Source organism: Amia ocellicauda, chromosome 15, assembly GCF_036373705.1.
Source record: "Amia ocellicauda isolate fAmiCal2 chromosome 15, fAmiCal2.hap1, whole genome shotgun sequence".
Classification (NCBI taxonomy): Eukaryota; Metazoa; Chordata; class Actinopteri; order Amiiformes; family Amiidae; genus Amia; species Amia ocellicauda.
This window is the reverse complement of record NC_089864.1, coordinates 4,598,670-4,612,234: the sequence shown is the minus strand read 5'-3', so window position 1 is coordinate 4,612,234 and position 13,565 is coordinate 4,598,670. Positions and strand designations below refer to the sequence as shown.

The following is a 13,565-nucleotide window of genomic DNA, read 5'->3' as shown; positions in this document are numbered from 1 at the left end:
ACGACACCATGCACCAGCGGAATCCTGCTTTGGGTAACACACACAAAAACAAACAAAAATGTCTGACTGTCAACAGACTTTAATGGATCTAATGATGATCATTATTAGTATAAATAAAAACACGATTGCACCCATGCATATACGCTATTTACACTGTACGTAGTCACATGTTGCTGAAAGCGCAGCACAGCCCACACGCAGCGGTGATCACATGGCTACCCATTCCCAGCAAGCACCGCGCACTTGAGCGAACGCGGAAGTGTTTCAGCTGCAGTAGGTGCACGTTAGGTAACTAAACTCGAAAATGCATCATGTTTGGATCATTTAGGTTCAATGGATATGAGGAGGATAACAACACGATTTACTTTTAAATGGCCACTTCGCTGTAAGTGAAATTCATTTAGTTGTCGTAGAGATGTTTTGATCAGGAAAATATTGACTTTGAATGATACTAGATCATAGCTTGATACAGACGCCAATGCATAAATGTAGAATCTTACTCGTTGAAAAACATCAAAACCATTATATTATAACCTCAGGCAGACGGCATTTCCACCAGAGTAGATGGTAAAACTTAATCCTGACTTGTACATTATCTATGTACATTACCCGTGTACCAAACTATAGACTATATGTTTCAATGGATATTATCAATGGAACACAATAGAATTCCAGCACTATATATAATTACACTTCATTCAGACAAGTGTGTTGATTTGGGATTGTGATGAAGAGAAATAATGCGATAGTAACTGGTTCGAGAAAAATCATTCATTGCACTTTTATAGTTATGACTCCGGGTCCCCCTCCTTGCAATGACATAGTGATTACTGTGTGTAGAATAAGCAGCTTATTTTTCAGTCTCAGTGGAATATATGTCCCAGGTTGAATGGTTACAATGTCTTCGGTAAACATAATTTCCACACTAAATTAAGGGCACATTAGCACTGCATTAAGTTACGCCCTGGGGGTGCACTTTTGCTGTGTGTTTTATTGGCTACCCCCCTGACCACTCTTGTGGGATGTTTATTCACTCACTTAACTGCAATTTCTCACTTTTATGTATTTGTTTTATTTTAAAATCAATTCAGGTCTGTAACATAATGACATCTGGGGGTTGTTCCACACCTTCTCAAGTGTCCAGTGATGGCCGAGATCTCAGCCCCTCCAATCAGCAAGTTGGAAATTGAAACAGGAAATGAGGAGAGTGAACAGGAAGTGATCCAAAGGTAAATGTTTAATCAAAGTATCAAATTATGTGAACTGGGGTAGTTGGGCCTGCCCAGTGTAGTATTACTATTGTAGGGCTGTGTGTTGTTCTGGGCTGCTCACTTCACAAGAGTCAACATGCTTATTAAATATGCCTTGAGCAATCTCTGTTATTTAACTGAAATCACAAAAAGCTCAATTACTGTGTCCCTGACCGCTTTTGTAGTATAACGATCTACACTTCAAAAATGTGATGGGGGAAGCATTTGCTCTTTTCAAGTACAGGAAGTGATGTCAACAGAGAGGAAGTCGGTGTTAATGTGTCATAGTATCTATTCAATCAGTCAGTCAGTATGGGAGTCTATTGGTGTACTGTATGTACAAACTGATAGTCACTTTGGCTCTCACAGGTGAGACAGATTGACAGACCGCAGCATGACCACACTGATTGCCTGATACACTGGCTGACCCACTGTCTGTTTCTATGTATTTCCCTTCCCCTGCCCCTCTCTCTTGCTCTCACTTGCTTTGAGAAATGCTGTCAGAACAGGTCAGCCAGCTCAGTAGATTGACTGACTGACTCGGTGACGGACAAACTCGACTGATACAGTGACTGCCTGTACTACATTGACTGCACTGGGGAAATAGCTGATGCACGGACCGACTAAACTCATTCAAGATCTGACACTGCCTCACTCTGTGTAACTGCGTCCTTTCACTGACTGATTGACTGACTTGCTGTCCTTCCGGTACTCTCTGCTGTGCACAGACTGCCGACACCCCCACTTGGAGCTGAACCCGTGGAAGCCCTGGCTCAGCCAGAAAGAGGGGAGCAGGGCGCCGACCATAAGCAAAAGGGATGTAAGAAGAAAGGACAAGCAGGAGGCAGAGGGGCGGGGCAGCGGAGGCAGAGGGAGAGAGTGAAAGAGGAGAGGGTGGAAAGAAGCCCCCCATGAGGACGGCTGACGATGTGATCTCGCGGATCCGCTGGGACCCCTCTCTGGACTCCTCCTTGTTCTCCGTGGGCTACCTGGACCGCTTCCTGGGGCTGCTGGAGCAGCCCTTTGCCCAGTTCTCCTGGGACGCCGAACTGTGCAGCGTGGACTGCAGCCAGGAGCTGGCTGTGCCCAGACATCGCATCCAGTACTTCAACTGTGGGGGGCGGCGTGTCTGGGACCGGGCGGCCAGACTGGACCGGGTGTTCGGCTCCACAGGAGATCCTCTCGACCCCCTCTGTGCAGAGCAGGGGGAGGAAGGTGAGAGGGGTGTGCATGTGTGTGTTCTCTGCATAAATAGATTGATGAATTTGTTCATTTTGTGCTCTGTTTAGTAGGAGGAGGAAGGTGAGGGGCATGTGTCTACACATTTATTTATGGACCTGAATTGATGTAGTTGCTTGTGAGCCTTTCTGTGCATCTGTCTGCTTCTCTCTGTTCTTACCGTCATGCCTCCTGGACACTGAGCTCTGGGTACTAGAGGGAAGGAAGGGAGAGTGTATTCTGATATTGTTGTTGTTTTTATTCTTAATTGGGAGTTTATCTTCACAATTTTACAACTTAAGAACAAAACATAGCTATGCTTTCTTCAGACTTAAATTAATTCTTAAACAACCACAAGTGTGTTGTACACTGGCACCTTGCAACAACCAATCAGTGTTTTGAAGGTTTAAAAGACAAGTGCTTTGAAGTATTTAGTGGTGACAACACTGTCATAGATTCTGCCTCAGTTTTCTCCCTTATCTACATCATGATTGACAATATCTCTATTTGCCGCCTTAGGAAACACCACCCTGCGAGCTGGGAATGACCAGCAGCCTCCAGGGAGCCCCATGCATGAAGCAGGAAGCAACCTGCAGGAGACAGGAAGTGCTGATGGGGAAGCTGGAAGTGGAGGCCTGGAAACTTGTGGGGGATCTGATCTCAGACCTCTGACACAACGATTGTCTTTGTCCCCAAGAATGACAGAAGGCCAGGATGGAGACAAACCCGGAGGTGCCACAGAACAAGAAGAAGAACAAGAAAAGCAAATGATGGAGGAGGAGATGGTGGAAGGGGGGATGACTGAAAACAGGGGTCGTGACCGTTGCCCCTCCAAACCCACCCATTTAATCTCTGTGCGCCTGGACGGACAGAAGTTCATCCAGGCCTTTAAGCGTACGCGGGAGCTTCTCACCGATAGCCTTCACCTCTCTGCCTGGCACTGGGTGCCTGCCGAGACCCTGCACGTCACCCTGTGCCTGCTCTCCCTGCGAGGCCCCGGTGATGTTTCTGAGGCTGTCCGCATCCTGAGGGACTTCGCCCAGGAGCACCGTCAGCTGTGCCTGCCCCCCCTCACCCTCTCTTTCTCCCCCTGGCTGGGTAATTTTGGGGGCAAGGTCCTGTTTCTCAGTCCTCGCCCCCTGGCTGCACTCAGCTCCTTCAACAGGGTGCTCCAGGACCGCTTCACAGAAAGGGGGCTGCTGCACTCCCATTCGCGCTCACCATGCTACCAAGCCACACTGGCCAAGGTGAAGGGCAGGGATGAGGGGAGAGTGTTCAAGAGGATACAGGGCACCAGGCTTAGGTTTGACTTTGGGGCAGTGGCTGTGGACACTCTGCACTTGTGTACCACGGGAGAGCCAAAGAGGGCAGGCGAGTACTACGAGACAGTGTCCGTTGAGAAGTTGTACTGAGAGATAGTGGGAGGGATGGAGATTAGGTAAGAGAGGGAGGAAGGAAGAAACTGTAATGGGGTTCTGTAAGGTTGATATTGAAGAACTAAATTTAATATTTCTAGAGTTTTAAAGCTGACTGTGTTTCTCTGTACTCTTTGGACCTGGCAAGGGCTGACACAGCCCCTCTCAACAAATATAGCTCTCTTATCTCTAAGGCTCTGCATTCTGTTGTTTGTTGTTTAACAAAACATGCTGTGTTAGCATCCTTGACCAAGGGGTTATTCATTCATAAAGTCTATGTAGTAAGTAGTTTAAACGTCTCTTGTTAATAAGTTACAATTTGTTTGTACCAATCAAGAAGGAAATAACTGTCTTCTCTGTCTCAACCCATAAAATAGAATTAGAATTCTTGAGAATATCTGAGGAACCCTCAGGTATATGGTTGGCAGTGCTCCGGGTTTGCTGGCTCCGGCAGAGTGGCTCCTGAGGTTCAGCTCCAGCTCCAGGCTGGCTCCGGAGCTGCAGCACCAGGCCGTCTCCAGTGCAGCTCCACACTGCTGCTCCAGCTCCGACTGCTTTTAACCAGCTCCAGTTCCGGAGCCACATGCAAACTAGGATGGGATCATTATTTATACATTTATACATTATACGGGTCAATCGAGAGAAGAGCCGCCTGATGCCAGCAGGTAGTTCCTCAGACTGTGCCTCTATTCTGTTGCCATGCTCGCCACGCTGGTGTAACGTTAAGTGTGGGGGTGTATTCTGATCAGTGCTTCAGCTCAGAGCTAAAATGCTCTTATCTAAAGAAGACCTCTCCCCCCCAAAGTTATCAGATTTCCTTAACTCATCAGCATGTGAACTGGTTTACATCAAAGTCTTGGGAGGATGGCACAGAGAATGGGCCAAATAGCTTGGAATCCCTGCTGTGAGATGTCTGGGGAAGTCATTTAAATAGCTTTGTTCCAAACCACACGGACCTCGTGCCGTGTGCTGTTATCTGAGCCCGAAGCCAGAGAGGCCTCTCTGCGAAGAAGTTCAGATAAGTTTATGATTCATGACATTTGAGAAATCAATTAGAAATGTTATTCTGTGATTCATAACTCAACAATGTGTAATATCATTTAGTTTTGCTTAAATATAAATGTGTGTTGCATTAAACTGTTTTGTTGACAATTTTAGAAAAAAGACCTGTCAACGCCGAGAAATATCTTCTCATTCCTGTTTAACTGTTTAGTCTGAAATTGACACACGTTAATAGACATTAGATTATTGGTGGCCCTGCCTATCCTTAATCATTGAATAATAATCAGTTAAGGGAAATTGTGGTAACAAGTAATGATAGGATCTTTCTCGGCACCTAAACGTAAATGAGACTGACATAAATACTAACCTGCGTACTTATTTAATGTCTGACTAACAATACTAATGAGACTCACCTTCATCTTACTAACCGGTATTGTAGTCAATGTGTTTATTTTTTTGTCTAACGATTTGTGTGATATCATATGTGATCCCATGGTCTTTGATTTGGTCACGGAAGTGATTTGTCTTTGATTTGTTGATCTAGAGTTGAATTTTAATTAGTTTTTCCCTTTTGTATAATTAGTGTAGTGCTACATTTAGTCTTTGTTTTTAATAAATTTGACAATTTATATCTTTGGAATTGCTGTCTGCATCCAATTATTATGGAAATTGAGTTCTACAAGATTCCAGGATTCATGATAAGGTGATACTATAAATTCACTTCTTTAATTGAAATTTATAAGTGTACCTTACGCAACACTGGCACGAGAGAGAGTTGCCACCATACACACGTCTTCCGACTGAGAGCCCGTGTCAGGGTTTCCCTTTGCCAGATGCTGCTGGGCCTCCTAGCGGCTGCATCTCAGACTCTCCGTCTCAGCCTCCTCCAGTTGAGGTTGCTGCAGTGGTGGTTCAGGTCTAAATAATATCTGAGTCTTAAATAAAATCTACAACAGGAGGCTATTTCTGACATCCAGAAATGAACATACAACTTTGTGTAAACAAACACAGCCTCCACACTGGCACTGTCTCCACATTTCAAAGAAATGTCTAACTCACTGAATAGCAGTACTACACGACAAAGCCTGCTGTAACAGAATGACTGAAATAGTCCTCATACATTAGTGTGTCTGTAAGGACTGAGCCTTTTTCTGGGGAGGTGAGAGCCAGGTCCTTCTTGATTAACAGAATCATCTCAGTATGATCAGCTGTGAGCTTCCATATGAATCAGCACGAATACATAATGTGCAGGACACCAGGGGAATATTTGTAATTTGTGGTCGCTCAAAGTTTTTTGTTGTTGTACATGCTGCATTCATTTTAACTTCTTAGTTAATGTTATTTTGTAACTATTTATTATTAAATAATAATAACAATTAGTCGTGAGAGAGACGGGGAGGATGGAGTCAATAATAATAATAATAATAATAATAATAATAATATGAACTAATCGAGAGAGAGAGACGGGGAGGAGGGTGTGTTTAAAATAGGGCTATAGCAGAATTATAGACGAGTTATATTTTACAACATAAAACATACATCTTTTATTAACTCGAAATATAGTTTACATACATATTTTACTTTTTACTTTATACAACGTGAAGTGCTTTGAAATGGATCCACCTGTCTATTACAGCTGCGTACATCAATGCAGAAAACGCGCTTTTCCGCAGGGCTGTTTGTGTTGCATTAGTAACTGGCAGTAAGTAAGTGTCTTACTCAGCAGTCTAAACGCCACACCAGCCAGCCTGTCTCTGCCCGACACCAACACAAACCTGTCCCATCAGAGGACAGGCAGACGAGCTGGATCACCTGCGATTCTTCAATTGATCAAAATGTGCGCATAAAGGCTACATAAACAAGAACAAAAAAATAACGTTTAGCAATACTGTGTAAACTGGTGTATAAATCGGTATGCACATATCTTAGCAGACTTGTACAATATAACCACAATATAAACATAAATAACCAGTTAGAAAAATAGCATAAAACGAAAGCGCTTTGAAATGGCTCCGTCTTACAGCTGCGTATCAATGCAGAAAACGCGCTTTTCAAATCTACAGTGCCTACACTAATACAACAATTAGCATCATGATCAAACAGCTGACTGATCAAGGCATTGATCCAGAGACCCGGGTTTGCAACGAGATCATTTAGACATTAAGGAATATTCCTTAATCTAAATCAAAAGAGACCGACGTGTGTAATTTGTAACTGAATATGCATATTGCTGATGAAGTAAGTGCCTGATGAAAAGACGCGCTCCGCCAATGAAGTGGTATCGGTGAGTATCAGAATTTTTTTATGAGTACGTGTACATGAGCACTATATCGGCCCGATACCCGATACTGGCGTCGGTATCGGTGCATCCCTAACAGATGGCTGTAAAATTATGTGAATTTATGCAGATGAAGAATTTGGATGAAATTAAATAATTTGGAGATACTTAAAAGTATAGAGTTAAAATTGACTTTTGCAAGTAGTTTATGAGAGATGTACACTAAGACTGTAGAATCACTTCTTGAACTGAGAAAGTGTTCAGCCAGGCTGCAGTCCCTGGCCTCACTCTACATGAAGAACACATTCAGTATTGCTCTACACAGATGACGTAGTGCTGCTGTCCCCCGCAGAGCAGGGGCTGCAGCAGAACCTGGCCCTTCTGGAGAATTACTGTCAGACCTGGGCCCTGGCAGTCACTCTGGACAAGAAAGACAGATCTCAGGGAAACAGATATGCTTTACCCTGGACAACAACTCCCCTGGAGCACAGTACAAACTACAGCTACCTGGGTATAAAGATCAGTCAGTCTGGGAACTTCAACCTGGCTATAAGTCCACTGATAGATAACGCACGCAGGGCTTTCTATGCAATAACAAATCGTCTATACAAAATCCACCAGTAAACATTTGGCTCAAACTTTGTGACAACATGATCAAACCAATCCTTCTATAAGGCAGTGAAGTCTGCTCCCCCTTATGCAAGTAATAAAAAATGGGACCACAGCCCTGTAGACATTTTCCATCTCGAAAATTGTAAACACCTCCTGCAGGTTCACAGGACTAAACTACTACAAGAGAACCCCACAGAAATATGTACTGAAGCTCCAGCGAATCCATCACTGTGTTGCCCTTAGACTACAGTGTTATGAACCACGTATTTAAAGTAGATGTAAACAGTATCTTAAGAGACCTTGTCTATACGTATCGAATTTACCATAAGAACATAAAAACATAAAGTTTACAATCGAGAGGAGGCCATTCGCCCCATCGTGCTGGTTTGGTGTCCATTAATAACTAAGTGATCCAGTCTGTTTTTAAATGTTCCCAAATTTTCAGCTTCTACCACATCGCTGGGGAGTTTGTTCAGATTGTGACGCCTCTCTGTGTGAAGAAGTGTCTCCTGTTTTCTGTCTTGAATGCCTTGAAGCCCAATTTCCATTTGTGTCCCTGGGTGCGTGTGTCCCTGCTGATCTGGAAAAGCTCCTCTGGGTTGATGTGGTCGAAGCCTTTCATGATTAGAAGAGTCTGGTCAAAATTACTAATACAGGGAGCGGTGACTAAATGTAAACGACATGAGTGTGTAAGACGCATCACTTTACTATTTATAATGTAACATAATTCACTATTTAACGATTTTTGTTTATATATTTTTAAAGATCTGTACTGGTTCTAATTATATATATATATGGTCTGAATAAAATCAAATACATTATTAATTAAAAAAAAAAAATCCCTGCATTTTCACAATATTCCAAATACAGCCAATAGAAATTGACGATGGAGAAGCACCAATGAGCGGCTTTGTCTGCAGCTCAGGCTGATTTGCATACGGCTCGTATAAATAGCGGCCTGACGGCGCTGGGCGTCATTCTCCTCCTGAGCGCGCAGTGAAGTCATGCCTGAACCCAAGATCATCGCGAAGAAGGGCTCCAAGAAAGCCGTGACCAAGACGGCGGCGAAGGGCGGCAAGAAGCGCCGCAAGTCCAGGAAGGAGAGCTACGCCATCTACGTGTACAAGGTGCTGAAGCAGGTGCACCCGGACACCGGCATCTCCTCCAAGGCCATGGGCATCATGAACTCCTTCGTCAACGACATCTTCGAGCGCATCGCCGGCGAGTCCTGCCGCCTGGCGCACTACAACAAGCGCTCCACCATCACCTCCCGGGAGATCCAGACCGCCGTGCGGCTGCTGCTGCCCGGAGAGCTGGCCAAGCACGCCGTGTCTGAGGGCACCAAGGCCGTCACCAAGTACACCAGCTCCAAGTAACTGCGGCCGCAGCGGCGCCACAAAGGCTCTTTTAAGAGCCGCCACCCTGTCGGCAAAAGAGACGCCATGTTGGTTTAGCCGTCCGCCGCATGTCTCGGCAGTTTTGTTTTTTATTGGAGCGATTTTTATGTGAGGAATGTTAAGGCGTTCTGTAGTTCAATGTTAAAATGGTGGTTTTATTTTCAATTTAAAAGCCAAGCCTTAAACATTCCTTTAATACGCAGGTTGTAACAATTTACATAAATGTACAGTTTTTGTTTGGTCTAATTTGCATTATTCGGTTTACTTCTGGGTTGTTTAGACCAATGACTGAATCGACAGCATTTCAATTTATATTTAATAACGTACTATATAATCGTAAATATCGAAATACATAAAATGTAATGAAAACCGTAAGCAAGCAGTTGATTTATGCCAGATAATATTAACCTTAAATTGGTTTAATTAAAAAAATAAATAAGCATGCATTTCTTACCGGTTTATGATTGTGTCACATCTCTTTTATAATTAAGGTGTTACACATTGATCAGCGGGAGAGCTTCAAACCAGGCTTATAAGCATTAAGAGAACTTCGTCTTATTAGGATTAACTAGGCTAATATATTCAAATTCTAGAAGTGCGATATATTCTTCAAAACTAAACTTTTTGCTGATTTGTTTATCATCTTTCACAACCATATTCTGACCAGCAATGCTATTAAACCAAATAAACTAAATAATTGCGTGGATATCATTATATCAATTAAAAAGCTTGACCTGTGGCTATTACAGAAATAAGCTGATGGGAACCCGGCTGTGTGAGAGCCGCCTCCTCACCGGGCGCACACTGATCTCTCACCCCTTCATGGCCGCGATACCGCTGTGACTATGAAGTAAAATGGAAATTGTCAAGTCGTGCTCTTTAAATCTCCTATAATACGTTTCACTCATAATTCACACATTTGAATGATCTGTAATGGTATTGTTCAATGAGTCTGATTAAGCTGTTTAACTGGATTAATGAAATACTTATGTACATGCTGACAAATTAGGTCATGGGCTGTTTACCCTAAATCAAAACAAAATATAAACCATGAATCGTAAAAAAATACTCTTAGATAATGTTATTGATATACAATTTGGCAGAATACATATGTTAATTTAGTAATCATCAAAAAAAAAAAAGACAAACTCTACAGGAACTGATTTTCATATGTTTTTACATAATGTTTACTCCCATCTCTTTTCTAGTGCTTAATTTACATTTCCTGGAAGGGGGGGCACCATTAGGCCCAAGCCTTAAACTGTGTGTACCCCCAGAGAACAGGGTTTACTTTTTTTCCTCAAATCTTGGCCTTGAGTCCAAAGGATAAGGCACAGAATATTAGCCTGAGTTGAGAGGGGACCTGTGTTATGTAACTGAGAACTGTGAACAAAAGTACAAGGGGTGGGGAACTGACATGTTCTGATAGTATAAGTACTAGAAATATTAGGAGAATTGTGGTGGAGCAGGCTAATCCCTCAGTTAAAGATGCTTGAAAAAACCCTCCCAAACAAAGACTTACCTAGGGTGGGGTGGTGGAGCGGCCATCTTGGGGAAGGCAGTGGAGGGTTACAGAGGCCTTGTTAGGAAGGGACTTTAGAGACCTAATTCGCCTTATTACTGACATGAGGGGGGTTAAGGTCTTGGTGTGGAATGTAGTTTCCATAGTTCATAGGTTAGGTTTATTCCTTCAGACTATTTCATTATAAGTTATTACGTTTATGTCAAATTATTTTGGCAATGTACGGGGTTGTGTAATTTCTCTTTTTTTCTTGCCACCATGATTGTCTAATGGTTTGGTCCAGTGGGCGTACCTAAGTGAACAAAAGTAGAAAAGTGGGACCAAGGAGTCAGTGGGGAAGATGATGCTGGAGTGGGCAGGAGTGCTACCTAATGCTAAATATATGCTAAATATATAGTTAACAGCGAACCTGGGACTAGGAAGCTGTGGGGCATTAGTTATCCTGCTGATGGGATTTTTGTTTCTTTTGTTTTTGTTTCTTTTTTGGACTGAGTTTTATTCCTTATGGATGTTTTTCATAACCAGTGACTATGAATAAACTAAGTTTTTCTGGACACCACTTTTTTTTGCTTGTCTGCACACCTGTTCTGGCCCTTGGTCCACAACAAGAATGAATAATAATAATAATAACAATAAAACACATTTAAAACATAATAATAATATTAATACATGGGATAACATTAGCCACATTAGGAGATTTAGGGTTTTGATACATGGGCTTCAACTTTTGATCTTTCACTCACCATCTCTATACAACTGAACAAGGGCTGCCCAGTCATACTATACTTCTAGCATGTGGATCTTGAATACTTAGACTATGTTCTGATCAATTCTCACCTTTCTCAGTACTTCCAAGGTGTGGTTCAAACCAACTGCCACCACCACAGCTACCCATTCACCCAAGGGAGGTGGGCCCACAATTATAAACTACAAACGTATAAACTATACGTCCTGCTTGTCCCACCAAGGCAAGGCCCGAGCACTCAAATCAATAATGAGCAATATTGGTATTTTACTACATCAGAATAGCAAGGAATCAACCAAATTTAAACATTTCACAATAATACATTTATTTTGAAATAAAATACGTGTCACAATATTGGCACCCTTGTTTTGCCTCATGGAGAACACATTGGAAGAGATCATAGACCATTCCTCCATACAGAATCTTTCCAGATCCTTGATATCTTTCAGTCTGCGCATATGAACTGCCCTCTTCAATTCCCATTTTTTCAATGGGATTCAAGTTGAGAGACTGAGATGGCAATTGCAAAATGTTGAATTAATGATCAATTAACCATTTCTTTGTGGATTGTGTTGTGTGCTTGGGGTTAGTGTGCTTGTGTGGGCGTGTACGCAAGTGTGTCAGTGTTTCTGTGGTTGTTAGTGTGTGCGTGTGAGTGTGTGTGTGTATGTTAGGTTTTTTGTATTGTTTTTTATTTTTTGTTTGCTTTAATTGATTTTTCACATTGAGCTGCAGGTGCTTCAGCTTCCAAAGGAAACATGCAAATCAGTCTGTGGGGATTTGAATGCCGGCTCTAATCTTGCCTCTAGTTCTCAGATATTCCATTCATTGACCTGATTGAGGAGCCTCATATACACACACACAGCAGAGCTTTTCTCTCCTGCAAATAAGCGAAAATACTAAGGTAAGTGGCTGCTGTATTACTAGTTAAGCATGTTATAAGACCCTGTTGATTGATTCCCAGTTAGCTTTGGGTCTCTAAACTTACTCCAGTAGGGGGGCACTGAATCTAAGCTTTGCCATAACATTGAGCTGCAAAGTACAAATAAACAAACCTGAACAAACACAGTGTGGTTTCATATATTGTCAGGAGACACTTCTTATTATAAATTAAAAAACAATTTGCCACTATAATGATTTGACAATGTACGGTTTTATAAGGGTAAACAAACACTTTATGTTGTAGTGGTGTTGTAGTGAACCACAGACTTCCAGCTTCTTGTGTTTTGTTATTTTATTAGTATCCCTGTGAATGTGTCTTCAGTCTGTGTCTATAGACTAAATGAGTACTTATGACTAAAGGCTTAAAACGACTGGTTTGCACTTGTGAGACTTATGTACATCAAAATTTTGATTCGATCTAGGATTAGTTTCTGATCGTGTGCCATCCCTCTGCAGTAGATTTCCACAGATTCCAGAAGTGCATCACACAATTCTTGTGCATTTATTATACAATGTTACGAATCATGTACTCCAGTGTTAAATTGTCTTGTTTTAGAGTATAGTGTGTTACAGGAATGCAGTGCACTGTAAGACTATACAGTTTGCCATAGAACTTCGTCTTATTAGGATTAACTAGGCTAATATATTCAAATTCTAGAAGTGCGATATATTCTTCAAAACTAAACTTTTTGCTGATTTGTTTATCATCTTTCACAACCATATTCTGACCAGCAATGCTATTAAACCAAATAAACTAAATAATTGCGTAGATATCATTATATCAATTAAAAAGCTTGACCTGTGGCTATTACAGAAATAAGCTGATGGGAACCCGGCTGTGTGAGAGCCGCCTCCTCACCGGGCGCACACTGATCTCTCACCCCTTCATGGCCGCGATACCGCTGTGACTATGAAGTAAAATGGAAATTGTCAAGTCGTGCTCTTTAAATCTCCTATAATACGTTTCACTCATAATTCACACATTTGAATGATCTGTAATGGTATTGTTCAATGAGTCTGATTAAGCTGTTTAACTGGATTAATGAAATACTTATGTACATGCTGACAAATTAGGTCATGGGCTGTTTACCCTAAATCAAAACAAAATATAAACCATGAATCGTAAAAAAATACTCTTAGATAATGTTATTGATATACAATTTGGCAGAATACATATGTTAATT

At 42.0% G+C, this 13,565-nt stretch overlaps 2 protein-coding genes across 3 annotated transcripts; both read left to right on the top strand.

Annotated features, from left to right (window-relative positions):
* Positions 1-221: 221 nt before the first annotated feature.
* Positions 222-5,506, top strand: LOC136771915 (leukocyte receptor cluster member 9). 2 transcript variants are annotated; one of them, XM_066724483.1, is made up of 4 exons: positions 222-288; positions 1,092-1,229; positions 1,979-2,465; positions 2,988-5,506. In XM_066724483.1, the coding sequence occupies exons 3-4, from the start codon at positions 2,162-2,164 to the stop codon at positions 3,878-3,880; spliced, it is 1,197 nt and encodes a 398-aa protein (XP_066580580.1). In that variant the 5' UTR covers positions 222-288; positions 1,092-1,229; positions 1,979-2,161; the 3' UTR covers positions 3,881-5,506. The 2 variants fall into 2 exon arrangements, with proteins under 2 accessions (XP_066580580.1, XP_066580579.1); XM_066724482.1 differs by having other exon boundaries at positions 244-385.
* A 3,236-nt stretch (positions 5,507-8,742) lies between these two features.
* LOC136771791 (histone H2B-like) lies at positions 8,743-9,193 on the top strand. The gene has a single exon (XM_066724316.1). The coding sequence runs from the start codon at positions 8,780-8,782 to the stop codon at positions 9,149-9,151; it is 372 nt and encodes a 123-aa protein (XP_066580413.1). The 5' UTR covers positions 8,743-8,779; the 3' UTR covers positions 9,152-9,193.
* Positions 9,194-13,565: the final 4,372 nt, after the last annotated feature.